The sequence below is a fragment of the Cuculus canorus genome, chromosome 2 (assembly GCF_017976375.1).
Source record: "Cuculus canorus isolate bCucCan1 chromosome 2, bCucCan1.pri, whole genome shotgun sequence".
NCBI classification, from domain to species: Eukaryota; Metazoa; Chordata; class Aves; order Cuculiformes; family Cuculidae; genus Cuculus; species Cuculus canorus.
Window position 1 is genome coordinate 150,055,745 of NC_071402.1, and position 15,747 is coordinate 150,071,491.

Consider the following 15,747-nt stretch of genomic DNA (forward strand, 5'->3'; position numbering starts at 1 on the left):
TCTCAACTGAGAAAGATGCAAGGAATTCCTCTTGATGTCAGACACCTTTTAAACAGCTTGCAGTGTCTGACAGGCGGAATCTGTTGAAAGAAGAAATCTGCTTGCACAGGGAATTGACATCCAGGTCTCCTGAGTGCTATTCTGTTTTCTGATATTCACGAGATGCCTGATTAGGGGCTAATAATCTGATCCCATGCCATAAGTAGAAGTGATTGATAGCTAGGTAGCAAAAGGTAAAGTTGCAGCATAGGTCATACAAAACTGATTTTGAAAATGGCCTTGGTGTAATTTTTGTAAAAAATGATTTGTTATACTAGAGAGAAGGGATGCCAGCCAGAGACACCTTGACAGGCTTGAGGAATGAGCCCATGCGAACCTCATGAAGTTCAACAAGGGCAAGTGCAAGGTCCTGCACCATAGTTAGGGCAATCCGACTGAAGGATAAATTGTTCCTGAGCAGCCCTGCAAAGAAGGACTTGGGGGTACTGGTAGATGAAAAGTTGGATGTGAGCTGGCAATGTGAGCTTGTAGCTGAGAAAGCCAATCATGTTTTGCATCAAAAGAAGCATGACCAGCAGTTCAAGGGAGCTGATTGTTCTCTCAGTAGAAGAAGGACATGAACCTGTTAGAGTGGGTCCAGAGAAGGGTCACAAAAATAGTCAGAAGGCTGGAAAACCTCTCCTATGAAGAATGTCTGAAAGAGTTGGGGTGATTCAACCTGGAGAAGAGAAGGCTCTGAGGGCAACTTACAGCAGCCCTTCAGTGCTTAAAGGGAGCATATAAAAAAGACAGAGAAATGCTTCTAATGCTTTTAAGCAGGGCATATATTGACAGGATAAAGATTAGCAGTTTTAAGCTGAAAGAGGGTAGATTTAGAGTGTACATAAGGAAAAAAAACGTTACTGTGAGGGTGGTGAGGCACTGGCACAGGTTGCCCTGAGCAGTTGTGGCTGCCCCATCCCTGGAAGTGTTCAAGGCAAGGCTGGATGGAGCTTTCATATAGTGAAAGGGGGATTGATACTGGATGATCTTGAAAATTCCCTTCCAACCCAAGACATTCTGTGATTTTGTTCCTAGAGATACCCATTTGACAGCCAATAAACACTGGAAAGTTCCTCAAGTGAAAATAATATTTTCAGCTCATCTTAGGCATTTTCTTTTTAACACAGGTGCAAGGGGAGCTGAAAAGGAAATGGCGGAGTTTGTGCTGGAAGCAGACAGCAGGCAGAGATTACAGACTCCACAGCTCTTCGATTTCTCGAAATGGATCAGAAAGTATTTCTCAGCTCCACCGGAATTCAAGGGCTCAGTCATTTATGCAGACAGAGACCACCATGATATAAATCAGTTATGTCCACCAAAACATGAAAAACTGTGGGATATATCATTCATTATGCAGCTCAATGTGATATTTCATAAAATGTACTGTTTAGTGCTTTGTTTTTCTACACGTTGGTATTTGGGAAACTGATTTGTGCAGCCAACCAAGTAATAACAGAATCACCCACCCCATGGATGCTTTCTGGTTTTTTAAATGACATTCATATTACGTCTGATGTTCTCTTCTGTTTACTATCTGTAACTATTCAAAAACTCATTTACTGTAATGGTTCCTTTACCCTCTAACAAGTCCACAAGATATATGTATGGAATCCTCTTCAATGCATACAGTTTTGGTACATGTCAAAAAGGTTAAGATGTGAAGCAAAAAAATTTCTTACAGTTTATTTATACTTAAGGAAACTTTTTATTTTCCTTTAAGAATTAGGAAATTCTTTCCTAATTATGAAAAGCAAAATACGAATAAAGAAATGTAAGACTATAATTGACCACACTGGGAGTTTAGTGTGCTAATCCAGGAAATCATTAACAGTATTTATACAGAGGGAAAAAAGGTAGTACTACTCAGATAGTTGTGTAGGTTTCAGAGATTACTTCCTACAGAGTTTGCTTCCAGTCCTGTTGTTCCCTTCAAAAGTGCCTGGCTTTTAAGTTTTGCTGCAGAAAGCAGGGCTAGCTTTCCAGTGTGTATGGAAAAGGCTGCTGTAGTAGTTTTAATTAAAATATCAGCATTTGTCAATAGTGTCATTGCAATCAACAGTTGTCTTCTTCTGTTTAAAATCAGAGATTTGTGTTCATCTTTTATTAAACAATTTTCTGAAGACATGATTTATTACTAGAGCAGTCTGGCATAGGATAAATAACCTTGGGTAGTGTATTACCCATTGAAAATACCAGTTTTATATAATACTTTCAACAAAATATGTCTCTAGAACTGCATACTTGGCAGCTAAAACAAGGAATATTGGAATAAAGTTACAACTCCCATTTAAGGAATAATGTAAATTCTCTTAGCTTAATTCTGTTCTGTATCTATCTGAGCTGATTTAGAATTTAGTCCTGACCAGGACACCAGCAAAAAAGGAAAAATTAGACAGAATACCTAAAAACTACCATAAAAGGCAGAAATTGAAGGAATTCTCAACAATGCCAAACCTATTAAATAGCCACTTTGTGAAAAAAGACATAGAACTGACAGATTCTTATAAACATATGCAGAACATTTGCACTTTTTAACCAGTGATGTTTACTTCTCATGTCACATTTAACCACGTTCACTCTAAAAAGCAAGTGGGACTATTTGCGTGACTACATCCAATCCATAAAAGCAATTGCCCTAATATTTCAGATATCAGACTGTACAGGGCTGGCAGAATGCAGGGTCCATAAGATTGCCAGGGAAGGGTAAGAACAGCAGCAAGGGCATGTCTTGGCAGGCGTATACGTACATTCTTGAAAATATTGCCAGTATTATGAATATTGCTGGCAGTGTCAAAGTGTCCATACACTTCTTGGTCTGATTTAATTTAGCTAGTTATTAGTTAAACACAATTTATTTTAATGGGTTACCCTGGAGTGATACAAAGTTATGTCAGACCAAAGACAAAAAAGCCCTGTGGTTCACATGAGTACTTCGGAACAGGTAACTCTGTAAATATTACATGACACTAAACTTCACTAAACTAAATAGCTGGTGTTATTTGAGTTGAACTATAATCCAGTCATTTAGAGTGTTTTCTGCTGTCATTTGGTGAAATAACTATGATATTCTTGAGTGAAGCAGGCTGCCTAGTGGCAGTCCTCTGTGGTCTAAAGATACACCCCTACGCATGTATTATATTTAAACTAAATATATTCCCTAAGGCTTAAGACCTCAGCCTTTTGCCTAGATCTCTGAACAATCTTATCAACAAGCTCTTAACAGGAAATCTGTGAAGAGACATTGGAGCTTTGGGGGCTTTTTCTATATCTAAAATACATCTGTGCTTCTTAGGGTTTTCGTCTGAAGTAGCATTGAAACTGCTCAGCTCCCTGAGGTGTGACATGCAGAATGTACTTTTCACCCCAAATTTCTGGGGTAGAAGTGCAAACTTGACCAGTATTCAATCAGTTTTGGGCTGAAAGAGGATAGATTTAGTTTAGGTATTAGGAAGAAATTTGGTACTGCAAGGGTGGTGAGACAATGGATAAGGTTGCTCAGAGAAGTCATGGATGCCCCATCCCAGGAAGCCTTCAAAACCATCCTGGATGAGGCTTTGAGCAATCTGATCCAGTGGGAGGTGTCCCTGCCCATTGCAGGGGGATAGGAACAGGATGATCTTTAAGGTCCGTCCCAATCCAAACAGTTCTATTAGGTGACTATGGAGAAAATCTGCATTTTAATGATTTCTGGATTATAAGACAGAAAAGCTTAAATAAGCAAATGCATCTTAAGTTGCAACAAAATAGCATAGCTTCCTTTTAACGGGAAAGGTACTCTTGGATTTGATTCTCCTTCTCGTGTAGGGACTAATGCAATCTGAGACAATGTGATTGCACCAGTGGGAGAATGTAAATGGTATCACTGAGTTTGTGAAGGAGTGTGTGGGCATGTGAAGAATATCACACAAGGGAGAGAGATGCTGCTTGTGTTTTTCATTCAAACCTATAAAAAGTGCAGTACTTTGTAAAAGCTCTTCCCTCTGTTAAAAATCGTAGAATCTAAATACAGAAAATATCTGTGAGACAATTTAACTTCATAATGATTGGTGCAAGCATTTTCATGTCAGTAAATGCCAGAGGGCACTGTGCTCACTTGTTTTTACTCCTAGAAAGATAGCTTCTCATGGCTTTGTCTTTCATTACTTTTTGCTCGGTAATGTGGACTTAAATGCTCCTGCTCTGTGCTGTGGTGACTCTTAAGAATCACAAAGACAATGCAGGTAAACATAATTTAGCCTTTCATCATCCCTAAACCTAGTTGTTTCTCAGTCCTAGGAGCATCAGGAGAGGAGGAAGACAAGACAAGCATATGCTTTCTGAGCACAGCCTTGTCACATAGTGTTCCTCCCTTTCTTTATTGTTCTTCTGCCTTTCTCCCTTTGGTTACATTAGTGTCCAAACTGAGTTGTAATTTTTCAGAGCAGGAAACCTGTTTTTCTATCTCCACTGAAAAGCCAGTAGCACATCATGTAAAGTTACTGAACTTCAGTTAATTGTTAATTGTGCTTGTAGTTAATTGTTTTACTTTACTTCCCTGGGAACTGCAGAGGCAGCACTATTTGTTCTGAGTGATTTTTATCAGCATTGCCTTCTGCTGATGCCTGAGGAACACAGTGACCGATTACTCTCCAGTTGCCAACCATCGTCAAAATTTAAATATATAGCAAGTGCTTACTTAAATTTTACTCTACAGAGTCTATTTAATCTAGGTGCTCAATAAACTCAGGTGAAATTCTTCTGCCCTGGTTCTGGTATCTAAAAGCTGGATATCTGTGTATTAGCTAAGGACTCTTTCGAAGTGCCTTCCATAGTTGTCATAGAGAAATAGTAGTTGATGATTCATCCCATGTTCATCTGGGCATCTATGGTAGATAAGCTGAGTCACCTTTTTCTCTATACTTATAAAATGAGCCCTGAGTAGCTGGCTAGTACTTAGATTTCTCACTCTACACCTAAAATTAGGATAGATTAATCTCTCCAGAAAAGGCCATTCAGTTATCTGGCTAATATGACCCAGATACTCCTTTTATAAGTTAACAAAAATGATCCTTCAACAAATGTGTGGGATGATTCAAAAGTTGAGGCAATGGAGGACCCTTCAGTTCATTTAGTAGGGTGTCCCTTCGGTTGACCGCCATCAGTTATAACGCCAATAGCCTTAATGTCCTGTTTTGATTTGCCTATCTTCAGCTTTCAACAATTGTTTTGTGGTTTGGGTTAGGTGTTTGGCTTTGTGGGTTGTTTGTAGAGGGGGTCATATGCTAAAACAAAGTGCTTTAGACTAACAGAAGTTTTCTTTCTGGCAAGTCTCTTGAACATCACTCTTTAAATCATGTCTTGATTTCCTCTTTGAGAAGCTAATGTGTCAACTATTTCAAATTGTGACAGTGAGGCACATTCAGAAATATTCTTCCTGATTCTCTTCTTTGCCCCATGCCATTCATAATAGCTTTGGCCAAGAGAAACAAAGAAAGTATTTCAGTGTTCTCTTCAGGAGTGCACAACCCATTGGCTATGTCTCACTCCCACTTGCAGCTCACTTTTTCACAGCTTTGAAATGTTTTACTTTAGATAGTAATTTTAACTGACTGGGAACTAGCTAGTGACATACAATGAGATCGCTGGTATGGCTTTTGCCATACAAACTAGTACCTTTTTAAAATATATCGGCCTTGATGTCTGGGTCAGGTGCATTAATGTGCTTTGCAAAATAACCTTGAGAATATGAAGAACATCCTTTTAGCAGCTGAAAGCAGTGCTGACATTCATGAGATTTTAAGTATTTGACATGTATTCAAGTAAGTATGCCATATGCTCCATGCTGGAGTGCACAGGAGCCCAACGTATTGCACCTGAACAGCGTGGTGATGGATGCTGTAGGTAGCCAACTGAGAAACTACCTGATTAAGCATACGTTGGACCTGTGCTGTTGTGGCTGTTGGTGACAAAAAAAGCATTACGAAAAGCCTTGCATTGTCAAGTTGGAGGCAGGCTACCCCACTCTGTAGCATTTACTTCATGTCCTGATGCACCACAGACAGGTTTCCCTCTGCCTTTAAAATGATGAAGGGGAAAGCAACAAGCACAGACCCTCAGCAAAACAGAGAATCTGTCTGAGATGGCTTTATGAGATACGACATTGTCAAGTGCACGTCTCACACTCCATGCATAAGGACTGAGTCATTTGTGTTATTTTTCTTTTATTTTTGTGAGTTCTATAAAAGTCTTCTATTGACTGAATTTGTCTATTTCAGCAAATCAGTTGTGAATAAATCCAAATTCACTTCATACAGAATTTTTTCAGACATCTTCAATGAAAAATCAAGCATTAAATACTGGATAAAAAGGAAGAATCAGCAAATAACCTGCAGAGAAAGCTGCTGTGTATATAAGGGTCATTGCCAAGCAATTACTGTCTGTACATAGGGATAGAGGAAATACTTTTACTAATAAAAGTACCTTCACATTAACCATGAATGCCTATATAAGCTGTGTGTTGTCAGTACTACCCTGACATAGCCAAATAGGATGCGGTGCTGTTCTGTTCATGAAAAAACAATATTCAAATAATAATAATGTGTCCTACCATGTCTGTTAAGAGAGTACATCAGGGTAACATTTAAAAGGAACGTTTTGTGATATGGCTTAACCAATATCTACTGGTTCTGCCTAGTGATAACTGTATGTAGTTATATCTAATTCAATAACAATTCTATTGTCGACTAAAACAGTGGCTGAAGTATCCTGACCCCCTTTGTTTCCCAAAGCACTGTAGTAATTTTATGATAACCTGCAGCTTTTTGATCCCTGGCACTTATTATGAGTATTGCTTTGAAATTCTCTTTTGTCATCTTTATCAACAACTTTTTTTCTGTCAAGTATGGTAAAAATTAAAGATTATGTAAATGAATGTGATTATTTTTTAGAGAATGTACAGACTATGTTGTTGTATAGATTAATGTGTGTAAATAGATTTCATACTGTAATTCACTATACATTTATTCTGGTTTTGCTCTTTTGTTGTTTTCTGTTTTCAATTTTTAATGCCACGTACCCAACAGCCTTCTCTGAGATACATTATATATAAAGCTGTGAACAAATAAGCATTTACATCTTTATGCTATAAGGGATAACAGTAGTTAACACCATAATGGACTGAAAAGGAATCAGAGAGTAAAAATTTTAAAGGTTTTGCATAGAATATCTTTTATTTGTGTGATTTGTGTATTTATGAGATGCACTGCAAGACTGGCAGTGATGCACCGCTGGTGGGGCCAGCAGAGAGGTGGGGACGTGGAGGAGGGGATGTCACCTCATGGGCAGCTCCCCTGACAGCAACACTTGGCAGAGGCAAAGGATGGAATGCTGGTTTTCTGTCTCTCATAGCCCAAGGAATCTGTTCCCTTCTGTGCATATCTGTAATTACCACAGAAGCTACATCACCAGAAAGTCTTCTGACCTTTTGAGAGATCTGAGCTCTCATCTTCTCCCAGCTTATGTGTGTGCCTGTATGAGCAGCATATCAGTATGAACCCTTTCACATTCTTTTACATGACTGCAAAGCACTTCAGTGTCCTTGTCCATGTGCATGTCCTCTCTTCCCCAGTGCTAACTGTGTGGCCTCACAGCCAGATCATCTTGACATCTGCAAATGAGCTGCATTAAGGCTGATGAGCATGAATGTACAGAAGAGCCGGATGCAGGTGAAGAGGGGCTGGTGACTGGACTCATTCCCATCAGCACTGGCAGCAGCCCTTGCAGGTTTCTGCGGCAAGGCTCAGTCTTGACAAATGAAAAAAGTGGATCTGTTTAATAATTCTGAATCATTCTAACACTACCAATGCTGACAGACTCCTGTAGCTGGAGAAATGAATGTCCCCAGAATAAAAGCCAAAGTCAACATATTGGCGAGGGGAGAGAGCAAGGGAGCCTGCACTCAAGAAGCAGCTTAAAGAACTAAGCACTTCTGCATCAGTGTGCGAGGCAGTATCAGCTGCAGGAGTCTCTTCTCACCTCTGTACCTGTAACCACTAGCCTGCAGGCAGGCTTGAATAGAGCACAAAGCTCCCAGTTCTCTCTGATTGTACCAAGGACCTTATAACTGGGATATTTGAAAAGGTAAAGGAGATCAGTGCCTGCCTGGGATAGTGAAAGATTCAGAAAGACTGGCTGCACGCCCCTCCCCTCCTCTCCATATGAGAGCTGAACCAAAGAACTATAGCAGACAGCCAGAGTCAAGGTATTGCAAACTGTGTGTGTGTTTATGTGCATTTGCATGTAAGTTTGAGTGTGGACTGCAGAACAAGGTTGCTTTTATAGGACAGTTGTTTTCCCTTGGCAGTGCATAAGCCAAGTACCAATCTAGCTTGCAATTCCAGCCATGTTTTCTTGTACCCTGGCATACGTTGGTCCTTGTGTGACAGAGTAAAAGTCTAAAAGGAGATTTACACAGACCATAAGGAGGAACAGGGTGCTCAGTGAGAGACCTGAGAGCCTTTGTTCAGGAAAAGCAGCGATATCTGCACTGCAAGTTGCAGCCTGCTGTGTAAAGACACAGGCTCTGTGTAGCCTCCCTGCACACCGCGTTTTTCCTGCTTTTACTGCAGTGACTCTGTGGCAAGATAGAGGTCGGTCCAGTTTTCAAAGAGTATTCCTTGGACTGCACTATATTATTGAGTTAATACAAAGTTCCAAATAATCAGAACATATGTGTCCAAGTGAATAAAATAAAATGCTTTCTATTAATTAAGTTCTATTACTAATAATTATCTGTATTTTAATACCCTCATCTTTCCTTAACAACATAGGCTGGGATATATTGTGAACTAGCTGACATGCAATTTATGTTGAACTATTACATCAAACCATTTAATAGGTAAGTATATGTTGTGTGAAACTAGTTATAGATTTCTCATATAGGAAAAATATTTTTCAAGTAATAACCTATAGAACACAGTCAGTGCTCTAGGATATTCAATTGAACACGAATATTGGATTTGGAAGACGAAAGAAATCAAAATGAAGAGCTGTGCTTTTGTGTTGAAGCCATTCTGTATTTCTGAGCTGGTGCCTTTGTAATTGAGGCTGCTTCTCAACACAATCCTCTTAAGCTGTGAAATTCTCTGTTCAGAAAGGCTTCATTTAGCAATAGCCCTCAGCCACTGCTTATCCCTGGTTTCCTGATTACATCCTTCACCTGCTCTTAATTAATGCCTTGTGCTTTGGCTGCCTGTCTCTGTAGGATATGAAAAAATACTCTGTGAATAATAGGGGAATTGATAAGCAAGCTTATAATGACATAATTAATCATGGATCCTTACTACTGGGGGCCAATTTGTTATACAGAGCTGTATTCATGAGAAGCAATTTGAAAATTAAAATATAATCTGAGTAATACAGAAAATTGTGCTGTAGAGGATGATCGTGTCTTAGCCAGGTGTTAAATTGGACAGTTTAATCATTTCTGCAGATTCTAGCTTCTGTTACTCATAGAAATACCCAAACCATACGGCCTGTTTTAAAAAACACTTAACTTGACCTTATTGCTCAACAATAAAAACATGAAGAAAAATACTGTTTCCCTCATTTTCATTTTACTTGTGAAGACGATAACATCCTGTTTCTTGGATTAGGACAATAATTTGTCAGTTTAGACACTTGAAAGTACCATTCTGTCTTGTATCATACGGATGTAATGTTGTTAATAGATTTTTTTTTATAAAAAGCCCTTTAAAGCTCCTTTAAAAGCCCAGGTTATACCTCACTTAGAGTACAGCTCTGGTCCTGATGCCCCAGATATGAGCTGACTCTAGTTAGAAAGGCACAGGCAAAACTGTTTTGTTGTCCTTTAGTCTCAGTTCATTTCTAGCTAACTTTAAACATTTCAGTTCTAAGTGTTCTATTTATAGATTCCCTTTTTGGCCGAACACAAAGCCAAAAATTCAGCCTGTGCCTTAATCCTGCCTCTGGGATATCTCACATCCCAAACCAAGGAAGAGCAGCACCAAGGACCTGCCTGACACTGGCGAGAGACTGCAGTGGGGAGACCTGTGTCCCCACAGTGGGTTCCGCAAGCCCTGACAGTGGTGCTGCCCCTCATACACATATTCTCCTCTCACTGGCAGTCTGACAGGATTGTGCCATAGGTGCATCCAGGCTTTCCCATTCTTTCAGGTGCTTATGAAATCTGAATCTTATTTTAAACTGACTGATGACTAGTTTTATTGTCCCTCTCCCATGACATTCAGTAGGAAGAAATTTACTTTACAACCTTCTCTAATTTCACTGCAGTGAATATTGAATATACAACAATGTTTTGAAACAACCTAATAAGGAGGGAGAGTGTTTTATTTAAAAGGATTCGTGCTGAGTAACAACTGCTCTTGGATGCCCAAATGTTAGCTGGAGGAGGGCTTTTATAGTTCTGCTCCCTATGCGGATTCCTGTACAAAAGTCAATATCGATGGTCATCATGTAAACTGGGACTTGAAGACAAAAAGCTGTTTGCAGTCACTGGAGGAGTGAGGTTTTGAAAAAGACTTACGACATCCAAGGAAAATTCCACTTTTAGAATCCTGTTTGTATAGCTTAGAGGAAGTAATATAGTATGAGTCTGAAACAGCAGGGGATTAGACCTCATGACCTGTGCACTTATACTTCCTACGCTCCCATAAGACTATGGGATCTTAACTACATTAATGTGTCCAAAGTTTCGGAAAGAAATAGAAGTTAGAAAAAAGTTCTGAACTTTTCCAAATCTGAGAGTTTAAGCAAGTAAATGAATCACAGAAATCATTAGGTTTTGATGTTTTGTCAATTGCTATCACAAAACTCTCTATCAACGCTATTTCAGTTGCTTGTTTCAGCTGTATATTCAGTCTGACATGGCTCCTCTGTTCCTGGATGAACTGAAACTGCTGCTGACGTAGATACTTATGAGTACTATAATGTGAGTACTATAAAGAGATTTTTAGTCTAAGTTCATCTTCTCCCTCTATTGTGCTCTGTATTTATCCCTAGCCTAGAAAAGTTCTTCCAATTACCCATTCATATACTGATCCATAAATAGTACAACTGTATTTCTATATTTATTTTCCAAATGTCTGAGCTGAATAGTTTATTTCCTCTGAGTTGTAATTATTCATGTCAGCATTTGGCAATGTTTTTGAGTGGTTTTAACTTTCCTCATGAAATGTGTCATCAGGTTTAAAAAACAATGATTTCTTTGGACAATCTGGATACTGAAGTATTTGGTTGGCTCATAGGGTGGAAAGTGGCTTCTAACCTTCACAACTAACTTACCAAGTGACTTCTTTAGTACATTTAAAAAATTCAGATTAATTCAAAATGAAAAATTAAAATAAAAGCATACAGGTTTACTTTGGAGAGTTAGGAGGGGAAAGGATGTGAAGCTCAGGAATGAAATGGGGTCAGAGCTAGGACCTTAGTTTGAGGAAACAAAATGATACTCTAGGAAGATGGAAGAGCAAAGGGAAGCTTGGTTTCAGAGGACACGTGTAGCACAAGGTGGGTGGAAAAAGGGTTGTGGTACGAGGTCAAGAGCTTTACTGAAGATCCTATTTGAGTCAATAATTACTTGGGGACAATTTTCATGGGGAATCGTGACCGAATGGTCTTCTGAAAAACTTCCCATTGTGCATGTATGAAGATAAACCCTGATAGAAGTTAAATTTTCAGAAATATACTGCAGCTACATTATACAGGTGGAAAAGTTCAGGTATTCAGGTACAACACCCCTATCAACTGATAATCAATATTTCCTCTCCTCTTAAAAAGAAATTTTACATCTTTTAGGTCATATGAAGGCCATTTTTTGGCTCTCTGCCTATGACAAAAAAACTCCAAACTTTTATGAGTAAAGGTTAGAGTTGGGAAACACTGATTCATCTACTAAGATAGAAAAGGCAAGAGCCTTTCACATCACCAGACCAAGGAAGCATTTTTATACCAATAAGCAAATAAGATAATACATCTGGGAGATGTTTAATATAAATCATGCTTCTCAGTCTCATTACCAAACTTAAATACTGTAGTATTAACTTTGTCAGCTGAGTGATTATGTTTGCTGTGATTACCAAAACGAAAATAAGTATTGGAAAAAAAAATTCTCTAGAATTTCATATGACTTGAAGTATTTCCACAGTGTCAGAGATTTTTTTCTGGACCCAGCATGCCTTTATTCTTCCATTCTCCAGATCCAAACCAAAATAATTTTGGCTTTTTCTCTTTTGCTACTGTCCAGGTTGTACCTGTTTCATTGCAAATGATTCATTTGTAGTACAATCCCAGTAGCCAGCAGCTGCTAACCATCAAAATATATCTTAAAAACAGTGAAGCAGACTGCTAGATTTTTATGATGACTCATTAATTTACTCTTTAGTTTTTCACCTATGAGTAGTTGACACTTCATTACTTTATCAGTAAAGCTTATTTTGCCGCCTGCCTTAAAACCATAAATTTAAGGCAGAATCAGATTCAAATTCCTGCAATGTAACCTACTGCCTATCCCAACCTCAATTACGTCTCAGCTATTCCAAACATGTTAATTCAATCTGTTCTTCCTGTCCTTCAGCGACGAGGACTAAATGGCCTTCCCAGGGCAGAAATCCCATTAGGGAAGGTTTTTGTCATGAGCTGCAGCTGGCAAAAGACCTATGCTTTGTGTACAGACCTTTCTCAAATGGGACCCACAGATGTCCTGGTATTATAGTAGTCCTTTGAAAGGAAAATATTGCTGCTTCAAAATAAGTCTTCTTCAATACATTTTAGTTCAGCTTTCTGCAAAGAACAAAACCCAAAAGCAACAAAAAAACATCTGGATAACCGCTTGCCCTAAAGGTTTATTGCTTTAAATATTCAAATATTCATGGAGTGCTCTACTGTGCCTGCTGAGGGTGTTACCACAGTACCAGCTAGGAATATGTGCCTGCCTCCTACGAAGGAGATACAGGTCCAGCCAAATATTTAGCTGGGTACATCTGAAGCTTCAAACCAATATTCAAGTCCTAAAACAAGAGCAGATCTGAAGGAACAGTTCTGGGGTTTTGCTGATCATAAATACAGTTTAGAGCAAGAGCGCTTGTTTTTCCTCTGCTTCTGCTTTGTGGTTTCAGTGATGTAAATTATACATGATCTTAAGAATCCCTTACCAGTACTTACCTATCTCATAGCATCTGTTTGTAACTTGTCTTTTCCATTTCCCCGGGATATAGTTTCTTCTTTTGCAACAGTATGAATAACTTTATGATGTTGTAGATATTTCTCTTTAACTTGTACATAAAACATATTTCTTGTTAGCTGGCATTAGTCTGCACATTATTATTGAGTCTAGACACATTTTCAGAATTATTATGGCAGGAGGAAAAGAAGATCAGAGCTGCAGCTGAGACGAGAGAGTCGTGAGACCCCTCAGGACAGGAAACTGAGACTGGAAGGTTTAGCTAACAGGGTGAGTGTTGAGGCAGAGAACTGGAAGACTAGAGCATATCAACATGCTACAGGAAAGAGCTTTGAGCACTCAGATGGCCATGGGCAGAGCCGAGTAGATACAATCAGAGCAACCCACAGAGGAGTCTGAAATCCTTTCCTAGGGATCTTGGTGTTGTCATAAATTGACACCTCTCTAGAAAAGCATGAGGTGGGGATCTTGGATCAGCTTCACCACTGCTAAGGGAGCACTTTTGAAAGCTTTATTTCAGTGGGTGATTTCAAGGGACAGCGATCTCAACTGGGGCCATTGAACAGCAGTGTAGACAGCTCCAAAATTGCAGCATGACCTCCCAGTTGAAGGTTCCAGCGGGATTTCTGGCTCATACATTAGAAAGTCTCGCTATCATCGCTCAAGATTTCTGTTTATTATTTCAGATATCTTCTTGCACGTGTTTATTAGTTAACCCTTGACTCGGTGTTTCAAGTGCTGAGGTGACTGTTAATTATGTATCTGATATATGTCTTGAGAATATCATGGGAGATACTTAAATCAAGGTGGCTTTTGTCATAGTCAAGTACTAAGAATTTGAGAGATTTGATTTAGCACTACTTGGAATAGATTCTACCAGGCAAATAACTGTGATACAGTGGAAGGAGAGAGCTTGAGTAAATTAAAAACAATTTCAGATTTTGAGGATATAGGTCACACTGTGCTGCCCATGAAACAAGAATGACCAGCCAAGAAGCAGAGGGCCATTAGGCCAGTTTGTTTCTTCTTTTCTTGGTGAATAATAACACAGAGCTAGCATCTAACTGAATTTCAACTGACATTGCACAAGTAAACACTTATACAAGTCCATCTAGGTTCCAATATCACTTAGTGTTCTTTAAAAATCAGCCATTCTAATCATAGAATCATAGAATCACTAGGTTGGAAAAGACCTTTGAGATCATCAAGTCCAACCGTACCTGTCCACTATTAAATTGTGTCCTTAAGCACTCCATCTATCTGTCTTTTAAATACCTCCAGGGATGGGGACTCCACCACATCCCTGGGCAGCCTCTGCCAGTGCCTGACAAGCCCTACAGTGAAGAAATTTTTCCTAATGTCCAAACTGAACCTCTCCTGATGCATCTTGAAGCCATTTCCTCTCATCCTGTCACCATCACTTGGGAGAAGAGATCAGCCCCCTCCTCCCTACAACCTCCTTTCAGGTAGTTGTAGAGAGTGATAAGGTCTCCCCTCAGCCTCCTTTTCTCCAGGCTAAACAACCCCTGTTCCCTCAGCCACTCCTAGTAAGACTTGTTCTCCAGCCCCTTCGCCAGCTTCATTGCTCTTCTCTGGACACGCTCCAGAGCCTCTATGACTTTCTTGTAATGGGGGCCCCAAAAATGAATGCAAGATTTGAGGTGCAGCCTCACCAGTTCCGAGTGTAAGGGCACAATCCTTTCCCTGGTCCTGCTGGCGACACTGTTTCTGATACAAGCCAAGATGCTGTTGGCCTGCTTGGCCACCTGGGCCACCGCTGGCTCTTGTTCAGTCAGCTGTCAACCAACACCCCCAGGTCCTTGTCCTCCAGGCAGCTCTTCAGCCACTTTTCCCTAAGCCTGTAGTGTTGAATGGGGTTGTTGTGTCCCAAGTGCAGGACCTGGCATTTGACATTTCCTTTTGGGAGCTTTGTCATGTAGATGAGGAATTTAAACGACTGTAGAGATGAGTCCACCAGATTTTCCTTTCTGTCTCCAATGAAGTCCTATTTTTTAAACTTTTGTCTGTTATGGATGGACAGTAAGGGCAGTAGTCCATATCACTGCTTGTACACCTGAGTAATTCTGGATTACATTTACAGTCATTCCTGTTTCTTCTTACAGCCCCGTTTCTCGTACATAGCTTCTTTCATATTTTCTCCCACACACAGCAACATTGTAATTTATCCCATACTGTTTTAGTACAAAATTAACAAACCCCAGTGGTGATGACTGGACACTGAAAAAAATTAGGATGTAATTCACTGACACGGGACATTGAATTAGTGTAGAAATTTCTGTTCAATTGATGATTGTACTTGAGAATGGTACAGTGTAGTTAAAGTACTTAAGGATCTCCAGTAAGTCTCACACCACCCAAATGAGACAGTTGCTGTTAAACTCATGTCTCTGATGGGGAAAAGTAAGAAAGCTAGAGCTTGTGACTTTCCCAAGCCAATCGGAATATCAGTGACTGATAATGAGAAGTTTGCCTACAGATGAAATTAG

At 39.5% G+C, this 15,747-nt stretch overlaps 1 protein-coding gene across 1 annotated transcript in view; it reads left to right on the forward strand.

The window, feature by feature from the left end:
• VIPR2 (vasoactive intestinal peptide receptor 2) overlaps window positions 1-7,910 on the forward strand; it is a 55,459-nt gene extending 47,549 nt beyond the window's left edge. The window contains exon 13 of the mRNA XM_054058962.1: window positions 1,170-7,910. Within this exon, the coding sequence (XP_053914937.1) occupies window positions 1,170-1,343 (174 nt within the window). The 3' untranslated portion in view covers window positions 1,344-7,910. The remainder of the gene's footprint in view (window positions 1-1,169) is intronic.
• Window positions 7,911-15,747: the final 7,837 nt, after the last annotated feature.